The 18,879-nt window shown below is 48.0% G+C and overlaps 2 protein-coding genes across 4 annotated transcripts in view; one reads left to right on the top strand and one right to left on the bottom strand.

Moving 5' to 3' along the window:
• Positions 1-6,995, top strand: part of CENPP (centromere protein P) — a 229,887-nt gene extending 222,892 nt beyond the window's left edge. For 2 of the 3 annotated variants that reach the window (XM_073878250.1, XM_073878251.1), the window contains exons 7-9: positions 4,756-4,835; positions 5,759-5,850; positions 6,117-6,995. In XM_073878250.1, coding sequence (XP_073734351.1) covers positions 4,756-4,835; positions 5,759-5,850; positions 6,117-6,247 — 303 coding nt within the window. In that variant the 3' untranslated portion in view covers positions 6,248-6,995. The remainder of the gene's footprint in view (positions 1-4,755; positions 4,836-5,758; positions 5,851-6,116) is intronic. The other variant, XM_025891820.2, reaches the window with a different exon arrangement.
• A 294-nt stretch (positions 6,996-7,289) lies between these two features.
• IPPK (inositol-pentakisphosphate 2-kinase) overlaps positions 7,290-18,879 on the bottom strand; it is a 45,921-nt gene continuing 34,331 nt past the window's right edge. Inside the window, exons 12-13 of the mRNA XM_025891802.2 lie at positions 10,579-10,658; positions 7,290-8,600 (exon numbers count right to left, since the gene is read on the bottom strand). Of these exons, the coding sequence (XP_025747587.1) occupies positions 8,375-8,600; positions 10,579-10,658 (306 nt within the window). The 3' untranslated portion in view covers positions 7,290-8,374. The remainder of the gene's footprint in view (positions 8,601-10,578; positions 10,659-18,879) is intronic.

The following is an 18,879-nucleotide window of genomic DNA, read 5'->3' as shown; positions in this document are numbered from 1 at the left end:
GAGGCTCACTTTTCTACATCTGTACATTCTTGTCCCGGCACATCTGCTGGAAAGTCTGGGATGTGTTTTGTCCCCCGAAACCTCCCACATACTCTGGACCAGACTCTCTTCAGATACAAGATGTTATTAAAATATGACCAGATCCAATTAAATGGGGAAGAACAGTCTTTTCAACGACTTGATATGAAGACAGCTGAATATTCCTAGACAAAAGAATGAGGGTGGACTCCTACCTCACATCATCTACACAAGTTAACTCAACATGGATCAAAGACCTAATTTTAAAAGCTAAAAATATAGGGGCACCTGGGTGGCTCAGTTGGTTAAGCAACTGCCTTCGGCTCAGGTCATGATCCCAGGGTCCTGGGATCGAGCCCCACATTGGGCTCCCTGCTCAGCGGAGAGCCTGCTTCTCCCTCTGACCCTCTCCCCTCTCATGCTGTTTCTCTCTCTCTCTCTCTCAAATAAATAAATAAGATCTTTAAAAAAAAAAAGCTAAGAATATAAATCTCTTAAAAAAAACATAGGTGTAAATCTCTGTGACCTTGGGTTCAGCATTGGTTTCTTAGCTATGACACCAAAAGCACAAGCAAGAAAAAGAACAAAAATAGATAAACTGGACTTCATCAAAATTAAAAACTGTATTCAGGTGATGCCAGTGAGGAAGTAAAAAGACAATCCACAGAATGGGAGAAATCCATTTATCTGACAAGTGATTTGTATCCAGACTATATAAAGAACTATTATAATTCAATAATAAAAAGGAAAATAGCCCAGTTTAAAAATGAGGCAAAGGATCTGAACACACATTTCTCCAGCGGAGGTGTGCAGATGAATGAACACATGTGAGGAGGCTCAGCGTCCGTGGCCATCAGGGAAATGCAAATCCACAGTGACCTCCCACCTCACACCCACCAGGAGGACAAGAACAGTTTCTAAAAGGGGGTGATGACAAACATCAACAAGGAGAAAGAGAAATCAGGACCCTCAGACAATGCTGATGGAATTATGAAAGCGGGCGGCCGCCATGGGCAGCAGTTGGGCAGTTCCTCCATGGTTACGTGGACTTCCCATAGGACTCAGCAGTGCTGCTCCCAGGCGCATAACCATGAGGAAGGAGAACACGTGTGCCCACCCGTGTTCACAGCAGCATTGTTTCCAGTAGCCAAAGAGCAAAGAACCCCCACGTGCCCATCAGCTGATGAATGGATGAACAGTGGGGTGTTACTCAGCTGCACAAAGGAGTGAGCATGGACGCCGGCTACCGCGTGCTCACAGCCTGAACGTGCAAGTCACAGAGGCCAGTCACACAAGATACATCTCGAATGATTACGTTTGTCTGAAATGCCCAGAACAGGGACATCTGTGGACCGTCGGTCCATGCTCGCTGCCTGCTGCCTGGGGGGCACAGAGGGGTGAAGGGGCAGTAGCTAAAGAACAGGGCGTCCACAGTTGGACCGCAGAGATGTTGTACGACCTTGTGAATACACTAAAACCCCTGAATTATATACACTTTAAAGGAGTGTTATGTGAGTTATATCTCAATTTAAAAAAAAAAAATCATTGAACCAGCCAGACATAAAGTCAAGATGAATTAACTGTGGACACTCAGGGGTGCATTTAAGCTCGGGATGCAAGGTTTCCCATTCGTGTGAGTGGGAGGCAGGCAGGGTGCCTGGTCCCTTTCCCTTCGGCACAGGCCTGGTATCACGGGCGCGAAAATGCAAGGCTGGTTTTTCTCCAGTGCTCTTACAAATTCTGTTTCCTTTGGACCAGCAGCCACTTCAACAGCAAAGCGAATCTCCGGAGTGAAAGGGTCTGACCCCAAACCAGCGTCCCCCCGGTTACCACCACTTCCCGCACGGACACCAGGGAAGTTCTTGAATGCAGGCCCCAAGGCGTGTGGCAAGCAGCTGAGTAAACACCCGTGTTGAATCACCACTTAGGACAGGCTTCCTGTGGAAGGCTAACGCCCCGCATGTGCAGAGCACCCACATCCCAAAGCTCATTCCCGGGCTTCCCAATGATACCCCCCATCAGATGGAGTCATACATAAAACTTCTAACTACTGTTGAAATGTGCTCGTCTGCATTCAGAGCTGCGTCCCATGTCACAACGTCTCTGTTCTCCCGCAGCATCCCCTGCACACCGCGGCCTCACCCGCACACTGCGTGTCTGGTCACCACCGCTGGTCTGTGGGCTCTGCTCTGTGCTCTCGCCCCTGCTGTGTGCTATGCGCCGAGCGTGAGAGAAGCCAATACACGGGCTGTGTCACTACCTTGTGTAAAAGGTGACTTACCACACCCTCAAAGAGCTCTCCAGACCTCTTCCTAATGTCAGCATTTCTACTTGTTTTTTTGTTTTTTTAAGATTTTATTAGAAAGAGAATGAGAGAGAGAGAGCATGAGAGGAAGGAAGGTCAGAGGGAGAAGCAGACTCCCTGCAGAGCAGGGAGCCCGATGCGGAACTCGATCCCGGGATCATGACCTGAGCCGAAGGCAGACGCTTCACCAACTGAGCCACCCAGGCGCCGTGTTTGTTTTTAAACTAGAGGAAGTATATCTTTTAGTGAACGCTTATCTAAACCCTCCTTTTGCTTGTGAGGAGGCCTGGCCAGGCTGTGAGGTCCGCCTGGAGGCTGAGCCTGCAGCGAGTCTGCACCCCCGGGCCCCACACTGGAGCCGGCCCCGGCCTCAGGTGGCCGCCCCACAGCCTGGGAGCTGCCCTGCCGTGCTCACGTGTCCCTCTGTGCGGCTCAGCTACAGCTGTTATTAATTTAGAAGAGCTTGAGGTTTAAAAATCAACCGGCACTTTCCATTTAAAACACTTAGGTATACATTTTCTCATACACACTGTTTGGCTGAAATTAGAAACTGTCTGTAAGCCTAAACCAGGCCGAGCCCAGCACTTGGTCAGAACAGCTTGGTGTTTGGACGCGATCTTGCTCTGTCGGCATCTCTCACATGTGGGTCTGGGAGCACTGGCAGCAGAGGCTGATCTTCGCACTGGCCCTTTAGAAGCTGTGACACGTCTTTGTCCCTACAAGACCTCCTTCTTGGGGCTGATTGGGTTCTGTCCACCGAGTACTCATGTCCTCAGGAAGGTCCTGTTCTCTGAAGCCCTGGGTTCTGCCCCCCACAGCGCTAGCCCTGCCCCTCTGTCCTGGGAGGTTCCACGTGGGACACGGCAGGACTCGCATCTGAGCTCAGCATCAGCCCGGGTGTCTGTTTCTACACCAAGCACGGTGGGAGGAGGGAGAGATGTGTCTCAGACACTGGCCCCAGAGCCCACAGGCTCACTGCCATCCCCCCAGCCCTACAGTCCGCTCCCCGGAGAGCAGACTTCAGAGTCAGGTGTGTGTTCAGGTATCAGTTCTGCTGCGAGGAACAGGAAGACAGATTTTTCTACAATATTAAGCGGAGGGGAAAGCCAACCCTACCTTAGAGTTGCAAGCCTAGAAATCTTTGAAATCCCACTTCATCTCCCTCTTTGAGAGAGAATACCTTTGACTCTAAAATGGCATGTGATCTCCACATGAAGCTGGCTTGGCGGAGCATGCTCCCCAAGACCCTGTTAGCCAGGGTGGCCAGGCACACTTTTGGGGGAGACTGACAGGAAGGTCATGGGGGGCCCCCAGTGGCCCTGCTCCTGACATGCAGATGGGCAGGAGCCATTGGGCGGCCAGTGTGAGGATGGACACCATGGCAGGGGCCTGCCCAGGGGCCGCAGTTCGAAGGGCTTTTAAGGCCAAATGCTAAAACTCCAGAGAACAGCAGTAAGCATCCCGGCAGGCAGCACCGGTCGTCAGGGCGAGCATCACCTTGGTGAGTTGCAAGGAACACTGCAGAGCATGTGTGACTGGCCTTCTCAGGCCACCCAGCTCTCGAGAACAGGACAGACGGAGGGGCCACCCCAGAGCAGAGGGGTCTAGGGAGGCAGTGTGGCCAAAGGCTGGAGAGCCCTGGGGGACAAACAGGTGAAATCAGGATGAAGCTCTTCTCTAACCTGCTAACACTGAGGGGTAGAGGGTTGGGCACATGAGGGCCGTGGGGCAGTGGAAAGGTCTAGAACAGGCAGCACCAGTGAACACAGGAGGCAGGAGTGGGCTGGCCGGGTCTGAGACCCCAGAGGTGCTCCCGCAGGACCAGCCAAGAGGGGCCCTGGCTGTGTGCAAGATGGAAATCAAACGTGAGCCAGCCAGCAGGAGGTGAGAGCGGAGTTTACTGAACTTACAGCTGGGAGACGTGGAAAGGAAGGGAGGGAGTCTCATCTTTGTTTGGGGCCTGGCGGTTTTTACTGAGGACGGTGGTCTGGTGTACATGTCCCCTCAGGCATCCAGGAAGCGTGAGAACAAAGACGAGGGCCCAGGTGTTACTCCTCAGGGCCAGGATGCCTTGGCGTCGAGGTGTCTGGCACTGGAGGTCTGGAATACCCGTGCGATGGCTTCCAGTCCTCACCTGGTCCTGCCTTTGATGGCGGTCTCTTCTAGAGAAACCGCTGAGTCCTGGTCCCGTACAAGCAGGGCAGACAGCAGCTGCGTTGAGGCCTGTATAAACTGGGGGCGCAGGTCCTAACACCAGAAGCAGCAAGACAAGGAGCCCGGAGCAGGTTTTTGTGGAGCCTTCCGTTTCCCTGTCTCAGCCAGGGCGCCGTGAGGCCGAACTACTGGGGCACCCGCCACCTGAGGCCCTTCATGAGGGCTCCTGGCTTCTGTTCCTTCACCTGATTTTCCTGTACCCGCTTCCTCGCCCACAGGAGAAGTACCCAGCAGCCGTGCACCTCCCGGAGGGGGCCGCTTCCAGCTGCATGGCGGTCCGGAGCACCTGCCAGCCAGGGTGAGTGCGGATGCCCTGCAGGCCCGGCCTCCCCAACACGCAGACGGCGGCTTGCTGTTCAAAACGAGTATTACAAATGGTAGACAACGAAAGGCAGCTACGTTCCGGACACCTTGAAGTGTCTGTGAGCCGTGTTGGCTCTGCAGCTGTGGGGAGGAGAGCAGGTTGTGGGACATGGGGAAACGGCCAGGGCTGCTGGGCTCACTGCAGGGCTGGAGGGAGCCAAGGGGAGGCCGGGAAGCAGCAAGCACTGGGTGAAGGGAGGACTCACTGGGCTGTGTGTGTGCACGGTCTGCATCAGAATGCCTAAAGTGCTTTGTTTTCAAATCTTAAAATGGTGCTGTAATTCTGTAGGCCTCTCAGACTTGCCTTTGTTACTCAACATTATATCCGAAGTGAGCTTCTGGTTATGTGCGTAGCTGTATGTAGTTCATTCATTCTCGGTGGTTCTACTCCATCAGCTGTATTTCTGCTTTCTTCGGGTCTTGGGCACTTGGGTCATCCATCGTTTTCCACTATTTCTCACGCTCCTGTCCATGTCCCCGGACACTCGAGGACCCAGGCTTCTGTGGCTGGAAGTGAAATTCCTGGGTCATGGTGTGGATTCAGCCTCCCATCACTGCCAAAGCTTTTCAGACTACTTTATCACAGTTCAGGTTCCGCACTGGCAGGTTTTCTGCATCCTGTACGTCACCCGCACGGCCACACCACCACACTGTGGGTACAGAACAGCATCTTGCTGGGTCTTGGGGTCCATTTCCCTCTTCGTTCATGTCCCACGTGCTTCCCTGAGCAGACGTGGCCTGTGTCCATGGCCAGACGTCTTCAGGAGCACCTCCTCAGGGAGGGTGACAGGTGCCACACAGTTCACACTTCCCACCCGATTTGAAACAGCACTTAGGAACGCATCTTACCTCTTTCAGGTTCGAGCTGGTCATTGTCTGGAGGGTGCAGATAGATGAAGAAGGGAAGGTTTTGCCGAAGCTGGACCTTCTACCCAAAGCGCCACAGCAAGGTAGGGGCCCCCAGGGTGGGGGTGTGAGGACTTCTTACTGTGCCCAACAGACGCCTGCTTCTGTCATCTGGTTTTCGTAGCAAGAATCAAAAGTTGAGAATCTCACTGTATCGTTTTTATCAGTTTATCAGGAATCAGAAAGCAGAGGCGCGGAGGGACTGTTCTGTCCCCACCTCTGGCCTGTGGGCCCATGCCCACGGTCACGACAGTTTGGGAAGGAGGGAAGGTCTCGGTGTAGAGTCTCAGCCGGCTTGCTCTCCCTGCAGCCCTGAAGCTGGACCGGAACCGAGTCCTGGAGACCGCGCCTCTCAGCTTCCGAGCCCTGCTGGGCACACTGGGCATTGAAGCCGCCCTCGAGAGCCTGATAAAGTCGCTCTGCACAGCGGACTACGACTAGTTCCAGGCAAACACGCAGGTGTGTGATCTTCTTCCACATAAACAGTTTCTGTGTTCCACAGAGAAACAACACCTTTAGGACACGTCTGTGCAGTTTCAGCACATCCTATATAAACTGTCGGGACATGGAAAAATAAACAGCTATTGGAATACAAAATGTCCGACGAGCAGCACATACAGTGCTTAGGAGGGCCTGGCGGGCTTGGTTGGGGGAGTGTGCAACTCTTGATCTCAGGGTCATGAGTTTGAGCCCAACACTGGGGGCATGGATTACTTAAAAAAAAAAAAAAAACTTTCTCAGAAGTTAAGGTTATTATTTTTCTTTTAATAATAGGAGTGAGTGTCCATCCTTGGATTGGGGGGAGCGGCTGGTCCTACCTCTCACCAAGTCTGAGGGTGGAGGCGTCCTGTGTCCTAGAGATTGGCCCTCCCCTTGCCACCCGAGGGCCCCACTCCTTAACATTCCTGACCGGGGTGACGCACCGCCCACCTTGCCACCCTGCCCTGTAGAGCAGAACTCACTCTTCTTGGCCTTCACATGGAAGTGGAGCAGTCAGCTTAAAAAATGCAGTAATATAGACTTGACCCCCACCCCCACCCCTTGGGCAGCACTGGCCTCAGCTGCCCCATTTAAAAGGTTAGAATCGGTAGAAACATTGCTTGAAACCACAGTCTGGGAAGGGGCCACACTGGAGGGTGAGGCGGAGGCCACACGGGGCAGGACCGCGTCGGTCCGCATGCCCCCCCGCCCCCCCTCCCGTGGATGCTGGTGCTTCAGCCAGGACGGGCCTGGGAGGTGGCCTGACCCACCTCCTGGCAGGGCCGGGGTCCTGTGCACACCCATCCTCACGTAGGCCAGCAACAAGGAACGACCTCAGGCCAAAACAACACAGATGCTTCCACACGTGTCCCTGCGAGGGGCGTCTCCACAGCCCCCCAATGCACGCAGATGAGACACGTGTCATTGGAGTATCTTTCTGAACCTCCGAGTGTGCAAAAAGCAAATGTTAGGACAAAGCTGAATAAATTCTAGGAGAGCTGGCTTGATTCAAACAAGTATAATTCTCAAGTTATCACAAAATTCCCCACAAAAATTTACAATCAATCAGCAAAATATTCTTATTTTTCACGTAGCATTTTCATACAATTTCGTGGTTTTGCTATTATAATCTTATGTTACAATAAACCTTCATTAGTCCCTCAAAACAATGATATAAATAATCTGTACAACCTACCATAGAATAAAAAACTGAAGCCAAGATTCCCCACAGTTTTCTTAGCAGCTGGGCACACCTACGGTGACCCCAACGAGAACCCTCTTGGTGCCAGCCAGAAGTCGCTCATCCTGTGGGAGCACGCCACGCTGGCGCCTTCCCCAAACACACACCCAGAATGTCTGGCGCACGGCCGCCCTGACACCAGCTCCGCAGCAGCAACTGCACGTGGCAAGGAACGCCTCGTCTCCCCTAAAGTCAAAGATAAAATCATTCAGCTAAAAAGAAAGTCAGCACTCGAGTGAGTGGTGTCCACCCCTGACCTGAGTCCCGTGCTCCCTGATGACCCTGTGCAGAGCGGTGGCCGTGGCACCTCCACAGAGACCCCGAGTCCACGCAGCTCAGGACCCACATCCGCACCAGCCACCCATCGCTCTCTGCAGCAGAGAGCCCACTAAACCTGTGCTGCCTGGTGGCTCGCACGGAAAAAGTGACCACATAACTCAGCTGGGAAAGTTCCAGTAGTATCCATGTTTTCCTTCAAGTCCAAACTGTAAGATGTACGCGACAATTCAAGTTTTCTATGTTAGAGTCTGGTGGTAGGAGATCCAAACCTTGGGTCTTAAGGCTTTTACGTCAGAGATTAGACATGAGCCCTGGGTGGGGAGGAGGCGCGGCCCAGAGCGGAAGGTGTGGGGACACCACACACAGCAGCACTCACGCCCAGCGCTCCTCGTCCTCGACGGTGTTTCTGGTGGCCTTCCATTCGGGGTCACCCAGATGCAGCCCCACCTGAACACGGGTTAAAAAGCAAAAACATTCACAGCCAAAGGTCACCCAACACAACAGAAAAGAGCTCTCTCATTCAACCTTCACATTCTGTGTTCAAGTTTCAAAGACCCCGCAGGAAGCGCCTAGACCTTATGGAGAACTAACGTGCAGTCCTCACTCTCCTTGAACCTGGTCGACATCACAGCTGCGTCTTTGGCGTGTACAGTCTTTGAATAGAAGTTGACTATCTTGCCGTCCAGTTTGTACTGGTGAGGAATGCTCTCATACGGCTTGAGGTCGAGGTCCAGCACAGACACGGAGAAAGCAAACCTGGATCTCGACGAAGGGACGACAGGCCTTTGATCGGAGCTGGAAGTGAAAGAGCAGCTTCAGGACACATGAACCCCAAATACCCAAATCCTCACCCTGCGCAGGGCGTGCACCCCGCCTAGGCCCGCCGTGACAGCCGCCACCACACGGACGGGAGGGCTGGCAGGTGTCCCCTAGTCCCTGGGGGCACTTGACCAGGAATCAGGAATCACTAACCCTGAGAGAAAGGAGAAAGTCGACCTGGCCTTTCCTCAACCCGATGAAGCAGACTTCCCTTCACCCGCCTTTTCCCCCATCTGCTGAGAAGCCTGTGTTCCCTGAGGCTCTTCACGTTTGGAGAGAGAGCTGATTTCATGCTCTAGTCTCAAATCTAATCTGCAGGTTTTGATGTTTTGTTCTTAAGGCTTCATTCTGTGGGTTTTCTAAACATCAGAACAGTTATGTGCTTATAACAGAAAATGAACAATTATCTGTACTAAAACCAACCACTCTGAGGCTAATTCTGAATTTTCTATTAAAATTGCTGTGTATCCATCCCACTCAGCTCTCAGAGTGCTTGGTAATATTTCACATCCAACAACTGGTTAAATATATGATATTTAGTTTAGCCCAAGAAAAATACTCACGAGTCCCAGTTTCCCCACGCTTACTACTCTTCTAGATTTAGAAAGCATCCCAAAACAACACGAATTTTAAAAGCTCCTGCCTGGGAAGGGAAGACCAATCAACATGCTCCCGTTGTGATGAAGCTAATCAAGGCCGAGACTCTCACTTCACTCCTGCCCCAAAATACCCTCCCTCTCTCTAGGGAAAACGGAGCCCTGGCTCAGCTGCTAGGTCATAGCTACTCCCTCCCGAACAGTAGTGAAGGTCCCGCTTCTGAGGCCTGAGCTCCAGGCAGCAGGGCCGGGACAGCACCTCTCTGGCCCCCAGCAGGCTTCCCCCACCGAGCCGGCACCTGACAAGGTGACGTGCACACAGAGGGGCATCGCTCGGCACACGGGCTGCCTGTGTGCCCACCACAAGCTCCCATGAGCCCAGGGCGCAGCTCCGAAGCTGAAACGCTTCTGCACCGCGCCACGGGGCTCCCGGGCCATGCACCCCCGCCCCGCCCCGTCTGCGCCTGCCAAGCAGCCGGCCAGCCCTGCACATTCCTGAGTGCGTGCCTGTTTCAGGAAGGGCAGTGGGTGACATCCGCATGCTTCTGCCATGGGACAAGGCCAGCTCAATCCAGTGAACACGCACTGCAGGCACTTCCTCATGGGATCACAGGGGTCCTCAACTAAACAGAAGAGTCTTTTTGTATTTCAGTTGCACCCTACGAACATCCCTCCGTGTTTCCTATCCGCTCCGTGCCTGCCAGGGAGCAGCAGTCCTGGGAATGTTTAGTTCAAAAGCATCTGAAAAACGGGTGGCTGGCAGCCAACGATAAGGTCATCTTGACCCGGGAACACATGTCAGAAGAATGTGGAACATTCCACAAACACTGTGTGTGGGGTTTGGCACCCTGAGGATCAATGCTGAAGATGCCATCTAATTAGCAAGAGAAGATTATCAGGTTCATCCTGAATTCCTAAAAAAAGGCAGGGGAGGGGACCGGACAAGGGTAATAATGTCCAGGGAGAGCGGCTGCCAACAGGACAGGAAGCGCAACAGCGGACATGCTGTCCCACTGGCGCACGAGGGTCGGGACCTTGGTGGGGGATCTGCAGCTTCTCAGGCCTCCAAGCCTCGGTGGGCACGTGGGGCCTTGAGAGAAAGGAATTTGTACCAGGATCCAAGCTGCTTCTAAGTCTTTGGAGTATTTTCTTAGAAAATCATAGTAATCTTTAACAGGACAGTCTTTTTAAGTTATTCTCTGTAAATGTCTTTCCAACTGAATCACACACTTCTAGAGAGCAGTGGGAGTCAGCAAGCCGTGGCGGGTTACTAGGTGTCATGCGGGCCACGGGCATCAGCCTGTCAGCAGACGTGGCCCTGCAGGGACACGGGCATGGGCGTGCAGCAGGCAGCTCACCTCGAGTCCTGCAGGCAGGGGGAGAGCGCGATCATGATGGAGCAGTCCTTCGCAGTCATGGCCACCCGGTACTGCTGAACCTGCGGGGGACGGAGAGGTCAGCTCCAGGGCCGCACCCCCACCACACGCACCCGACACAGTCCAGGAACCGGCTACAGACCCAGGGGTGAGTGAGAAAGCCCCGGGCCAGCCCGGCCCTGACCTCTCACCGCAGGTAGCATGCAGACCCCGACTCCAAACGTTAGGATGCAGGCTCGTCTGCCACAAAGCAGCCAGTCTGCCAGCTTGGACTTTCGCTACCTGGGCTACCAGGGTGCTGGGCACCCTGACGGTGCTGGGCCAGCTCTGCTCCACACACACCCAGCGAGGCCTGCTCGGATCACACCGCCACCACGAAGGACGCTGCGTGGATGGAGGGCTGCCAGGCTCCGTGTGGGCTCGCTTCATCCCCAGAGTGACCCAGAGCCGGCCTGCTCAGCACTACCCGGTGACGGCAAGCCTGGGTTCAAACCCAGGCACTGTGGCTCTCAACACCAGGCTTGAGCACGTGCGCGCACCAGCCCACAGACACATCCGCCAGGGCCGCCGACGCAAACCACACACGGCGTGCTCTGGGGGACCCGACTCATGAGGCCGTGGGTGCCCACCTGCACGGCAGACACAGAGAGGTTCTGGAAAGCGTCACCTTGGTGTAGGGTCTGGGGCATCTTCCCCCTTCTTTGACGGTTCACGTTATTATTTGAATTTTTTAGATTGAATAGCTCTCACGTTTACAAAAATAAACTAATCACAAAAAAGGCAGTGGGCCTTACAGGTTGTCGCTGCCCCCATCATCATACGCTGACAGATCAGTCTCACCTTCCCTGTGGCCGCTTCCTCTGAGTGCCACCCCAAGAAAACGTCCAGTTCCCACCTTCCCCGCGCACAACTGCGCAAGGTGCCTCAGGCCAGCTGGTGGCTCTTTTGAGGCTCGCAAAACCTCTTCTACACTTGGTGTGTTTGGCTAAGAAATCAGGTATTTCACAAAACACACAAAAAATTCGGTTCAAACAAATTAAGGAGATAAACATAAAAAAGTATAAAATATTTGTGTCCTCATTACAAGACAAGTCAGAAAAGACTGACAGATCTGAATTCCCAAGGATGAAAAGTATCTATGTAACACCGGCTAAAACCAATGTGGGAGACGGAGAGTGGCAGCAATCACGGTCAGCCAGCACCAAGGCGTCAAGTGCGAGATCTGTCTGGAGGAGGGTACTTCCCAACAGAGGTGTGAAACCCGATAAACAGACAAAAGAAAATAGCCAATAAATATATGAAAAGATGCCAAACCTTACTAATTATCAAGGAAATGCAAATTATACCAAACATTTTTCACTCATTAGATGCACACAACTACCCATAAAATCAGACACAAGATGGAAGGGCCAGACTCTCACTTCGAGTAATGCCGGACTGTGTGATGGGGGGCCAACCCGACTACAGAGGTCCACCCGAGGAAGCTAGACAAAATACCAAAACCATCTGCTACAAGGCAGTGTGAACAGGAGCAGGGCGAGTGGCTGGACCAGTGGGGAGACAGACATTTGGGTCTTTTCTGCCCTGAGGCAGGGTTGACGGTTCCAGAGGGCTGGCTGAGAGCTACTCTTCTCACCAAACTCCAGGGCTACGGGGACAGTAATCGTGTGAACCCCCTCTTCGGGTTAGCACCCAAAGCTGCACCTGAAGACTGAGGGAGTCACAGGCTGACAGCCTTCCCGGACCTGCAGCCCTGCTTCAAAGAGATCAGTCACCAAAACTGGGGTCAGAGGACCCCAACTTGCTAGGGCTTCCCTGTCCCCCAGCAGAAGCAAACCCAAGATCCTCCCTGGAAGAAGACATTATACTAGGCCTTGCATTATTTCTAAAATAATTGTAAAATATAGTGACTGACACGTAAGTTAAAATATCCAGGTACAACACAGCATCACCTAAGTGAAAACCTGCAAGAAACCCCAGTCCCAGGTCAGCGGAGACAAACACAAACTCCAACTACTGCAGGTACCAGACAGACATGCTGCTCTGTTCAAGGATAAAAGACAAAATCAAGAATGTGACGAGAGCTGGAGGCTATAAAAATAAACGATATGTAAATTCTAGAACTGAAAAAAATACAAAAATCAATATTAAGAATTCAAGAGATAGTTTTAACAGATTAGAAGAAACTCAAAGAGACTTGCTACAATGGAAGATAGGTCGAAGTTGAAATATCCAGAATGAAGCATGGAAAGTAAGACAGCTAGAAAATACCAAGGAAACAGGCAGAAATCAAATCTGAAGGTGTTAAGGCCAAATTATTTTCCAAAACTGAGGAAAGACATCAAGCCACAAACTCAAGAATGACTCCAAAAAACCACAATCAGTTATACACATCACCAAACAAACACTTAAGGATGAGTCACCAGCAGACCCACACAAAGGAAACGTTAAAGGGTATTCTTCAGACAACAAAATCATCCTAGATACAAGCTCCAGAATGTAGGGCAGAATGAAGAGCAACCTAAGAGAAGCATCTGTGGGTAAAAGGAAACTGATTGTATAAAATGGTAATAGCATCTCCTTGAGTTTAAAACAACAGAATACAGAGGGCGCCTGGGTGGCTCAGTCATTAGGCGTCTGCCTTTGGCTCGGGTCATGATCCCAGGGTCCTGGGATCGAGCCCCGCATCGGGCTGCTGCTCAGTAGGGGGTCTGCTTCTCCCTTCCCAGCTCCCTCTGCTTGTGGTCCTGCTCTCGCTGTGTCTCCCTCTGTCAAATAAGTAAATAAAATCTTAAAAAAAAAAAAAACCCACAATAGAATACACAGCAATAGGATTTAAGTCAGGACGAGAGTAAAATATACTAAGAATTTTGTGCTGTCCAAAAAGAGAGTGAAGGTACTAGACGTTAGACTTTCATAAGTCAACTGCTTGCTGCAAAGGTCAGGATAACAACCAAGAGAAAAGCAAAAGACTCTGTAACTTCCAACAGAGTGGGGAAATTGAATGATAAAAATATAACCCAAAAGATTCTGAAAGAGGAGAGGAAAAGAAACCTAATAAAACAGGTGGTAAAGGATTAAACCTAACTATACGTCCACAAAACATCAGAAAGGATAGAAAACCAAACCTACTTTAACTGCAAAGGCATAGCAAGATTAAAAACAAAAGAACAGAAAAAGATATACAGTGCAAGTATTAACCAAAAGAACCTACAGAAGTTACACTAATATCAGAGAAAGGAAACTTTAAGGTAAAAAATATTACCAGAGATAGAACACAGTGAAAATTATAAATGACACTTGAAAATGAAAAATTTGATTTACCAGGTAGGTTTAACAATTTTAAGGCCCCCGACAATATAGCTTCAAAATAAGTAACACAATTCCATACTTGCTATGTAAAATTTCCAAACATCCTTCTTATGAAAGAAGCAGACAGTAAAATAAGGTTATAGAAGATCTGAAAACAATCTGACCTAATGGGAAGATATAAAACATTGCACCCAACAATTTGAGAAGATACTTTCTTTTTTACAGAAGCCTTTTTCAAATAAAATCTATAAAGCAAATCATAATGGATTTCAAAGGATCAAAAGCCAATCTCAACAAATTTCAAAGGACCATATGGGCTGTGTTCTCTGACCATAATGCAATGTTGTTAGTAATCAGTACAAAAAAATAATGAGAATCTCCATGTGTTTGGTAATTGATTCCCTTCTAAATACTTACATGGGTCAAAGGAGAAATCTTCATAGTAATCAGAGCATATATTTTAAATGAATGGTGTTGAAAATACAGCTGTGGAATGTAGCTAAACCATGTTTATGAAAAAATATATAGTGTTAAATACACATTTTAGAAAAAAATTCTAAAACTTAATTAGATAAGCATATCAGAAGTTACAGGAAGAACAAATTATCCAAACAAGAAGAAAGGGAAAAAAACAGAAATTACTGAAATAGGAAAGAATCATATAGTACACTAAAGGATCCTAAGTTAATTTTTAATAAAACAAACAAAAACGATTAAGTCTTTGTGGGATGGATTAAGAAAACAGGTATCAGACATCAGGAATAAAAGAGCATTTTCAGATCTTAGAGAACATTAAAAGATAAAAGAATATTATCAAAAAACTATATACAAAAATTTTGAAAATTTTAGATGATGTTTTAGAAAGATGTTACTAAAACGGACAAAAGAAGAAAATCTGAAATTTTTTTAAACATTTTTTATAAGATTTTATTTATTTGAGAGAGAGCATGCACAGGGGCAGAGCGGGGGAGAGAGAGAGAGAGAAGCAGACTCCCACGCTGAGCAGGGAACGCTATGCAGGGCTCAATCCCAGGACCCTGGGGTCATGACCTGAGTCGAAGGCAGACGCTTAACTGACTAAGCCACCCGCCCTGAAAATCTGAAATTGAGATCCTAACTTAAAATTTTTCTTCACAGACAATTATCAGCCCAGATGGTTTCACCTGTGGTTCTACAAAACATTTAAGGAAAAAATAATACAATCCTTACTTCACCTCTTCCAGAGAACCAGAAAATGAGCAAACATTCTTCAAATTTTTATGAGGCAGGCGTACCCTTGATACCAAGACCTAACAAAGACATTACAAAAAACTCACATCACTCATAAACATATATGCAAAAGAAACCCTAACCAAAATATTAGCAAGTCAGATATATAATAAATCACTGTAAAAATTGTACAGTTAACCACAGTGACAGAATATAGGAGAAAAGTCATATGATCATCCAATAGAAATAGAAAAAGCACTGATAATTCAACATCTCCTGAGAAAAACTTTTTTTTTTTTTAAGATTTTATTTATTTATTTATTTGAGAGAGAGAGAATGAGAGACAGCACGAGAGGGAAGAGGGTCAGAGGGAACAGCAGACCCCCTGCTGAGCAGGGAGCCCGATGTGGGACTCGACCCCGGGACTCCAGGATCATGACCTGAGCCGAAGGCAGTCGCTTAACCAACTGAGCCACCCAGGCACCCCTGAGAAAAACTTTTAACAAATTAGGAACAGAATGGAACATTCTTAATTTTTAACTTATTTAAAAAATAAATTAAATAAGCCCCCCAAAAAACCTACAACAAATAACTTACTTAGTGGTAAAATGGTTTCTCTGAGAATGAGAATAAGACTAGAATTCCCACTTTCATAAATTAACTATATGGATTTAAGCAAAACAAAATAGGTAAAAGGCCTAAGGATTAGAAAGCAAAAAATCAAATTCAAAGACAGTATGATTCCATAAAACGAAAATCCAACAGCTGTAAGTGAATAGTTAGAATCAGTGAGTTCAGGGCCCCTGGGTGGCTCAGTCAGTTAAGGGGCTGACTTTGGCTCAGGTCCCGTGTCAGGCTCCCTACTCAGCGGGGAGTCCCCTTCTCCCTCTCCTGCTGCCCATCCCCCCATGCTCTCTCAAATAAATAAAATCTTCAAAATAAATAGAATCTGTGAGTTTGGCAAGGTTGACATATAAAAAGTCAAATAGAAAAACCAATTGCGTTCCTCTATGTGCACAACAAACACTTTAGAATGGAAATGTTTTAAAGATTTATTTTATTTTAGAGAGAGAGAGAGTGCACATGCACAAATGCCAAGGAGGGGCAAGGGAGAGGGATAGGGACAAGCAGACTTCCTGCTGAGCAGGGAGCCTGGTGGGGGCTTGATCCCAGGACCCTGGGACCATGACCTGAGCCGATGGCAGACGCTTAACCGACTGAGCCACCCAGGCACCCCTGTTTTTATTAATTTTAAAATAACACCTAAAATAATAGAAAATGCCCATGTTGGAAGACTAAATATTGTATAGCTGTCAACTCCTATTGTCATTTTAGTGCGAAACCAATAAAAATCCCAACAGGTTTGTTACTGCTTTTCCTTGTAGACCTGAACAAGCTGATTCTAGGATTTATGTACACAAGCAAAGGTCAAGAAGAGCCAACGAAAAAGACAATCCTGAAGATGGTGGAAGGATTTGCTCTACTGGATATCGAGGCTTGTTTTGACTGTCTAGTGATCAGGATAATTCCTGTGATTCTGGGACAATTCCATATGAAAGTAAAATAAAACCCTACCTCATGCCATACCTACCAAATGTGACAGGCAAAACAATAAAGGTTTCTAAAATACCTGTAGGACCCTAAGAAAGATAAAGCCTTCTTAAAAAGGAAAAAGATGTAAATTAAACTATCTTAAAATTCTGAACGTCCTTTCTTGAAAGGACTCCACTCAGAGTGAAGTAGCAAAGCTCCAGAGTCGAAGACGACACCGGCAGCACGTGTACCTGACAGTGGGCTTCTATCCAGAAAACATAAAGAACTCCTTCAGATCAAAAAAGACAATCCTACAAAAATGGGGCAAAAGACTTAACACAAAAGAAAACACAGATGAAAAGGTGCTTAATCTCATCACCATAATAAGCCACCACTACAGTCACCAGAATGGCTGAAAAATAAAAGACTGAGGGGCAATGGGAACTACTCTAGCCAGTTGTAGGGAATAGAAGAAGGTAACTGTTTGGCAGTATCTCCTAAAGCTAATATGCTCACATCTCTGGCCCAGAAATTCCATTCCTGGGAATATATCCAAGAGAAATGTGTGACATGTTCATCAAGAGATCAGCTTAAGAATGTTTACAACAGCTTTATTCATTTCATAACAGCCCAAAACGGGGAACAACCCAAATATCCGTCAACAGTAAATGGATATATTGTGGTACATCTATTCAGCAGATCACTATAAAGCAATGCAAGTATGGAAATGCATGCAATAATATGACTGAATTTTATAAATAGTATATAGAGTTTTTTCTTCTTAAAAAGGACAGGATTCCATATATAAAGTTCAAAAGCAAAACAAACCAAACTATGAGAATATAAATCAACACAATAGTTAATTCTGGGGAGAAAAGAAAGAGGAATAACTGGCAGGGAAACGACGGATTATGTTTGGCTGCCAGGGTTCTACATCCAGACCTAGCTGGTAATTCCACGAGAGTTTGCTTTGTGACAAATCACTGGGCTGTACATTTTTTTTCTGTGTACTTTTCCGTATGTGCTATATCTCACAGTACAAATGGTTGATAATAAAAGTTTAGAAAATTAAAATAAAATTCGAAATACTGGTAATAATAGTGTTTGGGGGTGCGTGGAGGAAAAGGGCCCTCAACCGTTGTAAAAAGGAACGTAAATTGGCGAAATCTTTTTGGAAGGACAATACTGACAGAATTTATCAATCAATCTAGCAATTTTATTTCCAATAATCTACCTTCATATATGCCTTGGTGCACTAGGATTAGAGTACAAAAATGGGAATGACAACATTCTTTTTAACAGTAACAAATTAAAAATAACACCCAAATAAATGACCATGATGAGACCAAACTAAAGAGAATGACAATTTCAGGGGGCATGGAGGCCTTCCAAGGGCCCTCCTACTACAAAACAACTAAATTCCTGTTAACGTACCTTTCAGTGCACTGTGGGGCTTGTAGAAGGTAAGGGAAATCGCTAACTCAATCCCCTCTTCTCACCTGTCCACCCCCAAAAGAGCCAAAACTAGGGTTTTGAGCAAGGAGCAAATGAAAAGGCTGAGCTGTTCTATAGGCAGCTGTCAGTGGAAGCACTGTTTCTAGGAATAAGCCACAGAGTACAGGGTCCTAACTGAGATTTCTCCCTTATGCCAGGCATCTGTATCTTCTCCGGAGGAAAGCATCCCCTGTTTAGGTCCCCAGGATTCCCACGGACTAAAAGATCAAACATATGAGCTCACAATCGTTAACCATTAAAAACCCAAGCAGATAACACAGCATGGATGATTCAGCCAAAATAACAACGAATTTTGTACCTCTAAGGTTTTATTATGTATCTGATATCAGATAAAGAATATAAAATAACTTCATAAATTGTTTAAAGAACTAAAAGATGAAATTTAAAATTGGGCAAGCAACAAGGAACTATCAAAAATACCAAGCAGAAGTGGAAATGGACCGGGACGCCTGGGTGGCTCAGTTGGTTAAGCATCTGCCTTCGACTCAGGTCATGATCCCAGGGTCCTGGGATCAAGTCCTGCATCGGGTTCCCTGCTTAGCGGGGAGTCTGCTTCTCCCTCTCCCTCTGCTGCTCCCCCGCTTGTGCGCTCTCTCTCTCTCTCTCTGATTAATAATAAAATACTAAAAAAAAAAAAAGAAGTGGAAATGGACCAAACAGAACTTTGAAAAATAAAAAATATAACTACTGAAATGGAAAACTCAATGAACAAAT

Source organism: Callorhinus ursinus, unplaced genomic scaffold, assembly GCF_003265705.2.
Source record: "Callorhinus ursinus isolate GAN/ISIS: 27379988/994484 unplaced genomic scaffold, GSC_fseal_2.0 scaffold28, whole genome shotgun sequence".
NCBI classification, from domain to species: Eukaryota; Metazoa; Chordata; class Mammalia; order Carnivora; family Otariidae; genus Callorhinus; species Callorhinus ursinus.
This window is presented reverse-complemented; position numbering and strand designations above follow the sequence as displayed.